Raw genomic sequence first — 14,696 nt, 5'->3', positions numbered from 1 at the left:
CAACTCTTGAATAATAAATCTATAAGCAGAACAGTACTCTATACTATTTGCTGTTTAATTCACTCCCAAGCAATTGATATTCAAATTACTGCTAAAATACTACAATTGCAGTTGTCATAGTTTAATTTCAGTTTCAAACAACAAAATATGTGATTATTGTGCATTACCTGCAGTTTCCTATAAGCTCTTACAGTGTTTTTTAAAACAAAGAAATTCTTAAATATTTCTAAAAAATGTGTCTGCCTTAGCAGTTGTTTTTTAGTTTATAATGGAAATTGTGTCAATGATTTTTTTCTGTCTCTCGCTTTATATATGACTTTGATTTTATTTTTACTTAAAATATATGGAAGCAAAGCTAACTTAGAAAAGGCCATTCTAGGCTTAAACATTTGGTCTGTGATAAAGCCATAGCATATAGTTTACAAAGACAATTTTCCCACTTTATGCTTAAGTATTTTATTAAGGGAAATTCTCATTTCTAAAAGATAATGTAAAGTTAAAATGATGCTTTTTAAAAATTCAGTTTCATTTATTTTTGGCTGTGCTGGGTCTTGGTTCCTAAGTGGGCTTTTTCTCTAGTTGCAGCGCGCAAGGTACCACACTTTGTTGCAGTGCACAGGCTTCTCCCCGCGGTGGCTTCTCCCCGCGGTGGCTTCTCCCCGCGGTGGCTTCTCCCCGCGGTGGCTTCTCCCCGCGGTGGCTTCTCCCCGCGGTGGCTTCTCTGTTGTGGAGCACGGGCTTTATGGTGTAACGGCCTCAGTAGTTGCGGTGTGTCGGCTCAGTAGTTGTGGTTCCCGGGCTCCAGAGCACAGGCTCAATAGTTGAGGCGCATAAGCCCAGTTGCTCCTTGGCATGTGGGATCTTCTCGGACCAGGGATCAAACCCATGTCTCTTGCACTGGCAGGCAGATTCTTTACCTCTGAGCCCCCAGGGAAGCCCTAAAGTGATACTTTTAAGGGATTTTAAAGTTTGAACTATGCTAATTTAAGCCTTTTAAAAGAAAACAAATTTTCTGAGATTTAATAAATCATGTCATGCCAAGTTTCAAACTCAGAAAGTTTGGATTGGATTTCCTATAAAAAATACCCAATGAGTTTTAGGTGGTTCCAACTTATTAATATTTTCCTATTGTTTAACTGTTTCCTAAAATATTTTCTCTTTCTCCTAACATAAAATACATTATTTTCTACCTAAACCCCTTATTTTTTTAATCAAGAAAGCAAGTATTAATATAATGATTTTTAGCCAATTAATTTTATGCCAATTTTATACCAATTAATTTTTTAAGTTACTGCATTATTTAGAGATATTTTTACTACATTGATATGTAGTAAATATTCAACCCCATTTTTATAGGATATGATTGCCCTATGGCCCAGATTTATAAGATCTAAAGAAAACTTTATTTTACAAAAGTAATTTTTGCAGTGTTTTATTATTTTAGGATGACAATAACACAAATAATTTAGATGTGAAATTTAGAAAACTTTTACCGAAATGAGCACAGGAAAACTCAAGTTATAAACTGACATAGCATGGATATGGGCACAAAGTCATAAAATTTCTTCCAAAATGTAATTATTTATTTTTTAAAACCATTATATTTTGCAAGTTATTGAAAATATGATCTGTCTTTATATTGTGCCCAGTATCACTGGTGTATAACTGAAATAGGCTGACTGTTTTCACTGCTTTGATTAGTCATATCAACTTTGTATGGCCTTCCCAGGTGGCCCTAGTGGTAAAGAACCTGCCTGCCAATGCAGGAGACATAAGAGACGCTGGTTTGACCCCTGAGTTGGGAAGACCCCTGGAGGAGGGCGTGGCAACCCACTCCAGTATTCTTGCCTGGAGAATCCCCGCAGACAGAGGAGTCTGGCAGGTTATAGCCCATAGGGTTGCAAGGATTCTGACACAACTGAAACGATATGGATACAGACTGAAGAGCCTTGACCTCATAAAAGACTTAAGAGGGAGCCTGTTTAGAGACTATATATATACCATGAAGATCTACATTACCATAATTAACTGTGTAATTTGGACCACTCCAAAATATTGACACTTGCCCTGCTTACCTAGGAAAGGACCTAGAGCTGCTCTCTTGACGTGAAGTACAAAGTTTAGTTTGAAACACAGGTTATGCCAGAGTTGGAGGAACATTTTAGTGGGAAATGTTACATCAAAGACTCCAGATAACTGAAGATCATCCCTGAATATATTAATGTTCAGAGCCATTCTTCCCCCACTAGTATATCTCTCAGCTTACCTCATTTTGCTACATACCATGGTGCTTGTTAATATTCCTTAAACAGCTTAGGCAAATTATTGCTGATATATGTTTGGGGTAAATAAATATTTTCATTTTCTCCTCACAATGTGGCTGTTGGTACCCAAAAAAAGTTTTGCAGGTGAGTTTTCATTATAAAATGTCATTTGGGGAGAGCAGAAAAGTGGACTCCTGGTAAACTATAAAAGAGTTTGTTTTGTGGGAATTCTGTTCTTAAAGATGGAATTCCCATCCTAGAATTATAGGATTTTGAAATGGAAAAGCTCATAAACGATTTTCCAGTCCAACTATTTCTTTTATCAGAATAATCTGAAGCCCAAAGGTTAAGTGGGCTTCCCTGGTGGCTCAGCTGGTAAAGAAACTGTCGGCAATTTGGGAGACCTGGGCTCAGTCTCTGGGCTGGGAAGATCCCCTGCAGAAGGGAATGGCTACCCACTCCAGTATTCTGGCCTAGACTGTATACTCCATGAGGTTGCAAAGAGTCAGACACTGAGCGACTTTGACTTTCAAAGGTTAAGTGACTTATTGAAGATCACATAATTTGTTGCCTAGACAAGTTCCTAGAACGATGTTTTTTCTTGGCCAGATGTTGTGACGTATATTATACTTCCTCAATTTTCTTTTTAAAACATGGAAATTGAACATAATGTTATAAATAAAACTATTAGGCTAATCTCTCTTCTTGTTTATTTATAAGCCAGAAAGAAAAATCAAATGTAGAACAATCATGACAGATTTTTCAAAGAAATAGATACCACAGATTAGGAGCCCAACTCTACTCTGGACCCTCAAATATATGGTTTCTTCAACTCTACTTGGACAGAGAAATGTTCAAAGATTTTTGCTTTTGTTTTTTTAGAAAGAGAACATTTGGCAATACAAAAAGGAAACAAACACATTTATTTGAGGGTAAGAGAGAAGTTTTTCCCAAATAACAGTGTAGCCATTTTGTTTCAATAATTTATAATTCAGGTATGCAGAAAGAATGAGGACTGTATAACTGTTGCTCTCTTTAAATGAGAAGCTGGAGCCCAAGGGGCATGGAGTGGGGAAGATAAATCTTAGAAACTCAAACGACAAGTTCCTTCTACAGATTGAGACACGGAAACCACACAAACCCAGATTGTGCAATCTTTAAAGACAGCGAGTGATAAAGCAACTACTTCATAAATGAAGATAGACAACATACTCTTGGACTTACAAGGGAACACCCTTCATGTGAGCAAGAAAAGAACATCATTTAGCTTAATATGAAGTTGCAATTAAGACCTAAGGGAAGGCTATCAAATTTTTGAGCAGTTCTCCATGGTAACTTTAATGAGTCTACATTTTAGCTCTTTCTCAACATCCTCCATCTATAGCCTAAATGCACACTGCAGTTGCCAGCCATGCCCGTGAATTCCTGATGTCCCACCAAGTGCTTCTGCCTCTGAACTCTAAAAAGTCCCTTGCTTGACAGGGGTTAACCATATCCGGAAAGCTTTAGAAGAGGTCTGCTGGGCAGCAGGATTTCTGTTGATAAGAGGCCTCTTGTTGGACTGGAATCCAGGAGCTGTGGGAAACCCAGAAAAAGCAAGGCTCAGATGGGAATACAAAGGTATCAGCTCCTGACATTGGGAGTTCCTCTCTCCGCCAAGCCCCACAGTAGGGGAAGAATTGACATCTCCCCTAAATCCCACTCCCAAGTAAATTTCCTTTGGTATCTCATCCTCAAGTTAGAATGAGTTACTAGTTAATTAATTCAATTATGCAAGCATAATTGTAAGCCACTCTACTGACATATAAAGATGTTTTTAACCTTTAATTACCAGGAGAAAATGGACGAAGTGGAGTTTGAGCACCTAACTTGAAGAAAAAACTAGGAAATAATAGTCCCTCCCACCATGCACACCACTCCCAACCCATTCTACCTAAAAATCCTTTGATTATGGGCTTTATTTGCATTTTAAAAATCATTATTTTAAATTATGTCTCAAAGAAAGAAGTTGGCATTTCTTATTCTTTTCAGAGTGATCTGGGAAATGCTACATCAATGCGTCTGAGGAAAAAAAAAATAGGAAAACAAGATCCCTTGTAATTTTGTTTTTGAATCAATACCCGAAATAATGACCAGAAGCGAAAATCTACCGGTGCGTCAGCAAGCAGGATGCTCGGCCAGTCAGCTTCATCCTTCCCCCCTGATCTGTGGGCTCCACGCCGCCGTTTCGGGTCCCTAGAGCAGATAGATAATGTAGGACAGAATGACCAGGCCTATGATGGCAAAGAACATCAGGATGAAAATATCCAGCATTGTGGAGTCCTTGGCCGAGGACGCCTCCGGATTCCGGGGAAATGTGAGCACGAAGACTGCAGCCAGTGGAGAGAAATGGCTCCCCCTTCCCTCTACAGTTTAGCCCTCCTTTCCCCCTCCCCCTCCCAGGGCTAGAGACTAAGGGATACTGCGGCTCCATCAGCAGCTTACTACCCGCCCCCGCGCCCCCTTCCTTCGCCAACCAATCAGAAAGCTCGGGAGCGGGTAACCAAGGAACTGCTGGATTTAGACCAGGCAGAAATGGAGAGGCTCAATTTCTCCCCAGGAACCCAATCCTACCCTTTGTATCTAAATGGAGTCTGAATATTATGGAAGTAGGGGAGAGATCTGACCTGTATCCAGGTGCCCAAGGAATGATATCTCCTGAGTGCTTTTCTTCTCACTTTTTCCTCTCATGAATCCTTGGCAAAGGAATTCAAAATGATGGCTGGGGGCTGGGCGGGCCATTGACACGTTGTAGAGTCAGGTTATGGAGGGACAAGGACAAAGGTCTCACGTGTGTTTCAGATGGCATCCCAGAGGGATGGAGCTGAGACTTACGGGATTCCTATATTGTGTCAGATATTGCACGTGGTGTAATTTCAACCTCCCTGTAAGTCTTTTATAGATGAGGCTCAGAGATGATCAGTAACCTGCCTAATGTTTCATTGGAAAGGCCAGAGACCAATTCAAAACTAGGCTTGTCCACTCCGGAATCCACATTCTTCTCTCGCCCCAGACCGGCCCACCCTGTTAATCTGAAATCCCCTCCCAGGCCCACCTGGGCTTCTCAGCTTGCAACATTTTGCACTGCTGCTGTTGCTAAGTCATTTCAGTCGTGTCCTACTCTGGGCAACCCCATAGACGGCTGCCCACCAGGCTCCCCCACCCCTGGGATTCTCCAGGCAAGAACACTGGAGTGGGTTGCTATTTCCTTCTCCAGTGCATGAAAGTGAAAAGTGAAAGTGAAGTCGCTCAGTCGTGTCCAACTCTTAGCAACCCCATGGACTGCAGCCTACCAGGCTCCTCCATCCATGGGATTTTCCAGGCAAGAGTACTGGAGTGGGGTGCCATTGCCTTCTCTGAACATTTTGCACAGATCCTTCCTATTACTGTGTGAGCATCAGAGGCCTCTCCTCCAACCATTCCTTATCTCTTTGTGGTCATTTCCCACATCCTTATCCTCTCTTATATCCTCTTCAGTGCTCATTGCAGTGTTATACCCAGAGAGGGCACTACAGAACTCTGGGTCAGGCCCATCCCTGTGCAGTTAAGTGTTTAGAAATGCAATTCAAGTGACTTTTATTTTTTTTTTATTGAAGTAGAGTTGATTCACAATTTTGTGTTAATTTCTGCCGTACAGCAAAGTGATTCAGTTGTACATATATACCTTTTTCATATATTTCAAGTTGCTTTTTCTGAGGGGAAAGGAGAATTGATATTTCATAGTTTAAGCTGGGTGGTGGGTAGTTATGCCTTCTTGTTTTTATTATGCCTTTTGCCTTATTTCCTATTAAATTAAAAAACAAAAGCAAATTCCCTGTGACACCTCTGGCCTAGTGTCCTTGGCTCCACGCTGACTAGCTCCTTTGAGGGGCACAGGACCAGGGCAGCAGCAGCTGCTTCGTCATGCTAAGCCTCAGGAACTCAGGCTGCTTTAGAAGGGAGTCAGGAAACTGCTCGCGTAGGTTCGCACAGGGAGGCAGGGCAAAGAGTGTCTTATGAGTTGGGAGTGGAGACTTGGCACTGGTTCCCTCCCAAGCAGACTGTCCTGAAAAGGGGAATGAATGAAGCCTCCTGGGGAGAGGGGGCTACAGCTCTGCAGCAAACAGGAGGCAGGCCAATGGAGGCAAGATTTGCCAACTCATTGCCTGCTACGGGGGACACATTAAGCCGCCCGTGGTGTCAGAGGGGGAGCAGGTGTCAGTACCATCTGTAATTATCCCACCCAGCGCTGCTCAGCTGCTCGGAGCAGCCGTGTCATCTGATCACAAAGACTCTCACTTTGGGGAAAGCCCTTTTCCTCTCCACCCTGCTGCTATCCTGAAGCCAGGGGAAGCCTGAATTCTGTGCCCAGAGTGAAGAACGCCCCTCTCCACAAGGCCACAGCACGAGGTTGACTGGTGGCCCCAAGCTGCGGACAAAGGATCTGGATTCCTTCTCTGCCACCTTCTTTTCCCAACCCGGCAGAAAAGGGGAGGCGGGCTGCCTGACCTGGTCAAAGTTCAGACCCAACGCACCTGGAGCAAAGAACTGAGCCTGGGAGATACAAGTGTGTGGGTGCAGGGCTCCTGTCAAGGTCATGGCAGGAGGCCAGGAGCATCACACTGGGATCCTAAGACCTCCGGCCCAGCCACTAGCTGGTGTGACTCCCACCAAACCACTGCCTTTCTGGGCTTCAGGAAACCCCACCTGTAAGATGGATATCAAGCAGTTACTTCTTTCATAGGGCTGTTCATAAAGTCAAACGGGGATAAAAGTGTGTCTAAAATGCCCCCAAGGAGACAGGACACACACACACACCACCTCAGGACCAGAGAGAGCAAGCCAAGTCCGCAGGTAAAAATTATACTTTTATTTGAGTCACCAGGAGAAAGATTCACTTGTGGTCCAAGTCAAATGTTCAGAATCATTAACAGGCCAGAAAGATTTGATCCCAAGCACAAGCCCACGAGGGAGGGGACCAAAACAGACCAAGAAAAGACGACCACCCCATATAAAAAGATGAACGGACGGCTTCACACACACACACGCACACACACACACACACACAGATGAAATGTTTGGACAGAGGCAAATTTCACGTGATCATTTCTATTTCTTTTTAAATACAGGTTTGTGGGGTGGTATTTTTTTTTCCAGCTATTAAAAAAAAAAAAAGGCCCCAAAGTGCATATGTAAGGGGGAAAAGGCAGAAATTAAGCAATAAAGTAGTTTTTCCCTGGAGGGACATGAGGAAGAAAACAGGAAGTGATATTGAGAGAATTCACTTTTCTCACCATTGGGCTCCTTGCATTTTATTATTGGTCCACTAAAGTTATATTCACATTCTAGCTTTGTTGCATCTTCTTTCCTGGGATTAGACTGGCTAAAAAAAAAACAACCCTCTGTGAACTGTAGGACAAGACCAGGGACTCGGCCCAGCCCTCAGGTTCTGTGCTCTGCTGGGGATGGATGATTCTGGAAAGGAATAAGGACTCTCAGCAGCCCCTAGGTCCCTCAGCACCAGTGTGAATAGTCCCTCCTCTCTCTGGGGGTGTGTGAGAAAAGGTCCCCTATTTTTAGGATGGAAGGAACCAAGGGCTGGCAGCAAGATTCCAGTGGCTGGCTTGCCTTGTTTTGGAAGAAAAATTAGGCTGAACGAAAACAGGCTACTTCTTGCTCCCCAAGCCCTCCTCCCAGCCTCTCACTTCCCTGCCAACCACAGGTTCTCCAACAGGATATGTCGCTCTGACCTTTGGTCCCAGAATCCACATTGTGCTTTGAGATTAAGAGGAAATAGAATGGACTAGTGTCTGCCCACGGCTCCCAAAATTGTTCCTTCTCTGCTTCCCTCATCCCCCACACTGCCCAATATAAGACTCTCCACCCGCCCTCACCGTGGCTGTGGCCAAGGAGGGAAAAGGATCGGTCAGGCAGGGGCTCAAGCCTCTGATCAGGGGTAAATATTCCCAAGTCAACTCACAAGAAGTGAGGACTAGATGTTAAACATGCCTGCAGGCCCCTCCCTCTCCTGCAAGGCACAAGGATGCAAAGATGTCAACTGTAGGGCCTGAGTCAGTGGACTTGGGGTAAAGATGGGAGGGGGAGACCCAGAAGGGTGACAGGAAAGCCCAGAGATGCATAAAATCAGGCAAGGGTGGTCACAGCCACCCAAGAGTGAAGAAGGGACTTGGAGATAGCACCATCTTTCCCTTCCTCAACCCGGGTCTGCGCTTCCAGTTTTGTAAGCCCTGGGACCCTCTCCCTTTACTTCAGGGAGGCTTTAGGTAGACGAGCGAGCTGGGGGCAGGGGAGGGGGTGGGAGGGCAGGAAGAGGGGGGAACACAGCGTAGGTGACACAGGTCCCCCAGCCCCTATTCTATAGCCCAAGACACAGAGATGGGGGAAGGTATCTGCCTGGAGTCATGAAGTCTCTCCTCTCCCCCTTCCGCCAGCAAGCTACAGGCCCCAGTATCAGCCCCCACCAAGTACACACCCCCTCCTCACTTCTGCACTTTGGAAAGGTGGGGGGGGGGGCTTCCTCCATTCAGGGATAGAAGGAAAGGAAGGATTCTCATTCCAAAGAAAACATAAGGAACTTCTTGCCCTCAAGGACCTCCCCTCTGTGCACCCTCCTGAAAGCCCACAGCCTGCCTGCTTCTCTCACGCTCGCACTCACACTCGCCTGTCACAGACATCTGCAGACACCCACTCCTTCCCCCTCGAGGAAGTTGTGGAGATACAGAGCGGGCTATGGCTTCGCCCAGTCCAGTCCCCCTGGGGTCAGATCAGGTGGTGTGGGTGGCTGGAGGCCATGGAAGGCCCCAAGCTGCCTTCCCAGGAGGAGCGGCCCGTCTAACCAGGTCTCAGGGGCTGGGCTGCACAGCCGAGAGGCCTGAGGCTTCCTTGCCCCATCTTTCAGAAGGAGGCAAGCCAGGGACCCCGGAGACTCAGTGGGAGGGAGAGAAAAGGGCTGCAAAGAGAACACCCCATTCCCCTCTTTCCTGCAGCTGTCCCTAAAGCAGAAAGGTGAGACCCGGACCCAAGCTGAGCGTCCAGCTCCTCGTCCACACCAGGCCCAGGTGAGCAGGAGAGTGAAATCACAGTGTGAAAAGGAACCATGTGGGGGAGGATGAATGAATTCCAAAGCAGGCACTCTACCCGCCTCTGTCAACCTTGAGCGGGAAGAGGGTGGTGAGGGGACCTCTTGGAGGGCCGGCAGCCCCATCTTTGAGAAGCAGAGGCAGAGCCCATCTCACTGGCACAACAGGAGCACCCTCCCCACCCCCATCCCCATCCCAGGGCACGGGCAGCAGGGTCCCACTCCTGGGAATGTGTGGAGCCCCTCCTCTGGGAGTCCTGGGGCTCACCCCAGTCCTGGAATGTTTGGATGTCGGAGGAGGTGGGTAGGAGGGGCTGAGGGGGCAGAAAAGAGAGAAGGCAGAGCCCTGGGAGCCAACGGGTCACCCACCCAGACCATCCCCACAGGCCTTGGCCTCCCACAGAGCGGTTCACACGTGTTCCATCCAGAGAGAAAACCAAGAAGTTGGTCAAGGGGAAAACCTGCCAGAAGGGGCGCTGTGAAAATGGCAGAACAAGGCTTCGGTCGGCAAAAGAAGCTGGAAGAGGGGGAGGATAAACAAGCTGTCGCAGAATTTAAAAAACAGAGACACCGAAGGGTGGACAGGTCACGCCCAGGACAGACGCGATGCTGTGGAATGCACTGAAGACGGATGGGGCGGGCGGTGCCCGGCGGGCTCAGATGGCCTCCACGTAGTTGGCTGGCAGCATCCCCGTGTCACCGGTGCGCTCCACGGTCCCGTACATCCAGCCGTCGTCGATCTGCTGCACGTTGACAATGGTGTCCCCATCTTGGAAGGAGACCTCGTCCTCGTCGGCAGCACTGTAGTCGTACACAGCACGGTACCGCTTCTGCAGGGGTGGGGGCACGGTCAGTCAGGGGTGCCTACCTCTCTGGGACCCCAGAGCAGAGGGGACCAGCAGCTGGGAGACAAGGACGGACTAGGCTCTGCCTCAAGTTTTCTCACCTCTGTGTCATACTTTCTGAGAGCGATCACCTTATTAACAATGCACCTGGCACCTCCTAAGGGCCAGACACAAACAGGGATGGAGGTTACAGGACCTCCACCCTGTCCCTTGGAACTGAATACAGTACTGTCCAGTGGACACCATGCTGGGTTGAGTTTAAAAGGATGACTTGAAAATAAATAAATAAATAAAAGGATGACTTGCCCTGCGTGCTATTATCTGTATTATTATAAACACCAGTCTTTCTTGGTTTTTTTTGAAGCTGTTGATGAATTTGGTTCTTAAGTTCAGGATAAAGACCAACTCCTGGGAGAAAAAACTCCAGGTGATACAAGAAGTACCTGTCAGATCCCACCTTCCAACCTCAGCCAAAGTCTCGTGTTTAAACGCCAGCTCTAGGCAATGTCCAATAAAAACAGATGAAATCCAACTGTAATCTTGGAAGCAGGCAAGATTCTAATGTCCTCTGACCATCACTGCCCTTGACACTGACTTGTCTCTGGGAGTCAGCTTAGCCTTTAGGGTCCCCCAGGCCAGGTTCTGGGATCCGTTTGGGTCCAAGGCTGGATGAATCCATTAGAAATCTCCAGGATCTGCCCCACCACCCCACCCCACCTCCAAGACCCTGTTCAGACCTTCTGTTTCCATTCCCCTGGTCTGCCTCCTCCCATTGTTCATCTATTGTGATCTCAGGGGGAGCTTCCCAAAATGCAAACCTGATGAAGTTACTTCCTGGCTGTAAACCCTTCAGAGGCCCCCTATCCTATTTAGCACAAAACTTCCAATTCCCCCCTCAACCCAGCAGAAACCAGCTTCATCAGCCCTGAAGACTATGGAATAAGAGATCATAACCCTCTAGGCTTCTTATCCTGCTTTCCAGATGAGGAAATACAGGTTCCGAGAAAGTAACTTAATTCCTGCAGGATTGATTCATAACCTCTCCCAATCCAATGCTCTTCATGTACTACTTTTATAACCAGAAGAATAAATATTAGAAACCACACATACACACAAAAAAAGAGGTCACAACTCTCATGGAATGACTGAAGTGACCTCAGTCCCTGCCACCAACTGTGCCTTTAATCTCTTGGGCCAAGTCACCACCATCTGCACCTGCATCCCGTAACAGCCACCCAGCTCATCTCCCTGCTCCCACCCTCAGCTTTTTATTGCTGCTTCTCAACACAGCTGCTGAAGCCAGCTTTGAAAACACAAGTCAAAGCCCTTACTCTGCACAGCTTGCCAATCATGATGGCCTCCTGGCAGCCTGAAAGTCCAAGTGTTAGTCGCTCCGTCATGTCCGACTCTTTGCAACCTCAGGGACCGGAGCGTGCCAGGCTCCTCTGTTCATGGAATTCTCCAGGCAAGAATACTGGAGTGGGTAGCCACTCCCTTCCAGGGGATCCTTCCAACCCAGGGATTGAACCTAGGTCTCCTGCATTGCAGGCAGATTCTTTACTGTCTGAGCCCCCAAGGAAGCCTGAAGCCTACAAGTCCCTGTGTGATCAGACCTCATCCCTCTCCAGTCACCTTGGCTTTCCTGCTGCTCCTTGAACACTCCTAGAACACTCCTGCCTCAGAAGTGTTCACACTTGCTGTTCTTCTCCACCACTCATTCCTGTACTGAGCCCTTTGCTGCCCCCACCCCTTTTCTTCACTGCTTATCTATGACCTTTTGCCATATACCTACTTATCTATTCATGTTTGTCTCCCTGACTGGAATGTAAGCTCCAAGAGGGCAGAAAGGTGAACTGTTACTCAGACCAAATCCCTTCTGTCCAGAACATGCTCAGTAAGTATTTGAAGCACTGACTGGTCTCTCTGGGACCTTAGCCTTCAGATGACCTCTCAGACCCACTGCTCTTCCTTCCCTCCCTTGAGCATCTGGAGCCTGAGGCCTCAGCAGGTCTCTTATCTCAGGCTACTTTATTTCTCTGAGAATTGTCTTGCCTGCGTTTTTTTTCCTAAAGGTTGTCCAACAAAACAAAACAAAAAAAAGGGTGTCCAAGAAGGGACGTCTTTTCTAAAGGGACGCCCAGGAAGCCTCCCCTAGGCTCACCCTACCTCCCACACCTCCCTCCGCCAGGGCCACTCACCCCGCCGCCGCCTGGGGCGCTGCGCTGTATGGACACCGGGGCTGCAGGCTCCTTGTAGCCACCATAGGACTGGGCTGCTGGCTGCTGCTGGGGCTGCTGGTACACTGGAAGCCAGCAGGAGGCAGGCTCAGGACCTTCCGGTCAAACCCAGACCCTCCCAGAGCCGCCCCCTTCCTCCCCGAGACCATGTCGTGTATTTCCAACCCCATAGCTTTCTCAACTCCCACTTCCCAAGGGCTTCTGTCTGTGTGCACACATGCTGCTGCCACGCCCCAGCGGCACCCTCCCCATCACAGCAGGGGCCAGCACAGCCCTGACCCTGTTCATGCTCTGGGTAGGGACGGGACCTGGGGTGTGTGTGCATGCATATGTGTGTATTCATGCCCTGGGTAGGGGTGTGTGTGTGTGTGTGTGTGTGTGTCCATGCCCTGGGTAGGGGGGTGTGTGTGTGTGTGTGTGTCCATGCCCTGGGTAGGGGTGTGTGTGTGTGTGTCCATGCCCTGCATAGGGGGGTGTGTGTGTGTGTGTGCGTGTGTGTGTGTGTGCGCGTGTGTGTGTGCGCGTGTGTGTGTGTCCATGCCCTGGGTAGGGGTGTGTGTGTGTGTGTGTGTTCATGCCCTGGGTAGGGATGGGACCTGGTTGTATATGCGTGTGCGTACTCGAGGCTTCCCCCTTACCTCCTCCCCACCTTGCCTCAGGATCCTCGGTCCCCACAGCCCCCCTGCTCACCTGGGGTGCTGGCGGGGATGTGGTGAGGCTGCTGCTGCTCCTGGGGCCGCCGGTAGCTGCTCTCCTGGGGATCTCGGCGCTCGGGCTCCAGACCCTCACCCCCACTGGGGCCCATGCGACTCTTCTCAAACTCCTCGTGGTATTTTATCTGCAGGGACAGAAAGCACTGGGTGAAGGACCCACAGCAAACCAACCAAAGCTCCCCTTTTCCGTTGCCATTCAATATCCTGGGACGGGAGAGACTCCTGCAGGACTCCAGGCGAAGAGAGCCAGGTCCTCAGCAGGGGTGTACCGCAACGCGCCCTCCAACAAACACTTTACCTCACCAGGCCAGGTTTCCTCCTTACAGAGTGAGCATCAGGACCTCCCCTCAGGGGTTGCTGGAGGATGTGATGAGATGACGGATGTAAAAGGGCCATGTCAGCTAAAGTGTTAGTGCCTCAACTATATCTGACTCTTTGCAACCCTTAGCCTGCCAGGCTCCTCTGTCCGTGGGATTTTCCCAGCAAGAATACTGGAGTGGGTTGCCACTCCTCTCAGAAGGGAATGAATGTAAGTGAAAGCACCAGACGAATGTAGGTAGTCCTTTTTATGTCCCTGTGGCAGAGCTGGAGCTGCCCCACTTCCACCCTGGCCCATAGCAGTGACTCTGGTTTACAGAGCATCTGCTAGGTGCCAGGCACTATGCCAGGAGTTCTGCATCACAGGCTCATTTTACCATGTCAGCACCTATACGGGGGTACAGCATAGCCCCATATAACAGACAAGGAGACTAAAGCACTACCAGCAACATGAGTAACCCATGCTCATGGAGATTTCAGAGCCTGTGTTCTTAACCAGCAGGTGATTCCGCCTCTTGTGGGCATGACCGCATAAAGCTCCGCTGAAGACCCCAGCTTGTAGGACAAGAAAAGCCCGGCCCTCTCCGAGGGTATGTCAGTATCTGGAAGATGAGTTCCTTCTCTCCTCAGGTTAAAAAATGGGCAAAAAGAGACCTGAAGAAGCCACACACCCCAGGTCTTCACCAAGGACCACCAGGACCCAGAATTGTGTTCTTAAAGTCTGGTCTTCAGACTATCTGCTAAACGTAGGTTCCAGGACCTTCCATAGAATCTACAATTTTCAGGGCTCGGGTTTTGGAATATGCACCTTTATTCTTTTTTTTTTTGGAGGGAATATGCACTTCTAAGGGGCTTCCCAGGTGGTGCTAGTGGTAAAGAACCCACCTGCTAACGCAGGAGACGTAGTTCGATCCCTGGGTTGGGAAGATCCCCTGGAGGATGGCATGGCAACCCACTCCAGTATTCTTGCCTGGAGAAATCCCACGGACAGAGGAGCCTGGCGGGCTACAGTGCATAGGGTAGGTATATGATCCATAGCACAAAGAGTCAGACATGACTGGAGTGACTTAGCACGCACAGACATGTGCACTTCTAAAAGCTCCCCAAGGTGAGTCTGAGTCTTCAAGGCTCAAGTTTGAGAACCAGTGATCTGGAGCAGAGGTTGGCAAACTCTGGTCCATGAGCCCACAGCCCATTTGTTC

General features: G+C 48.2%; 1 protein-coding gene and 1 long non-coding RNA gene across 2 annotated transcripts in view; both read right to left on the bottom strand.

Moving 5' to 3' along the window:
• LOC106503226 lies at positions 2,958-4,687 on the bottom strand. The gene is made up of 2 exons (XR_001296846.2): positions 4,415-4,687; positions 2,958-3,839 (listed from the first exon to the last, which is right to left on the bottom strand). It is a non-coding gene; the product is annotated as an uncharacterized LOC106503226 (long non-coding RNA).
• Positions 7,130-14,696, bottom strand: part of LASP1 (LIM and SH3 protein 1) — a 40,087-nt gene continuing 32,520 nt past the window's right edge. Inside the window, exons 5-7 of the mRNA XM_018064990.1 lie at positions 13,154-13,301; positions 12,425-12,528; positions 7,130-10,211 (exon numbers count right to left, since the gene is read on the bottom strand). Of these exons, the coding sequence (XP_017920479.1) occupies positions 10,038-10,211; positions 12,425-12,528; positions 13,154-13,301 (426 nt within the window). The 3' untranslated portion in view covers positions 7,130-10,037. The remainder of the gene's footprint in view (positions 10,212-12,424; positions 12,529-13,153; positions 13,302-14,696) is intronic.

This window comes from Capra hircus, chromosome 19, assembly GCF_001704415.2.
Source record: "Capra hircus breed San Clemente chromosome 19, ASM170441v1, whole genome shotgun sequence".
NCBI classification, from domain to species: Eukaryota; Metazoa; Chordata; class Mammalia; order Artiodactyla; family Bovidae; genus Capra; species Capra hircus.
Note: the sequence above shows the minus strand (reverse complement) of the source record. Positions and strands in the feature narration are given on the sequence as shown.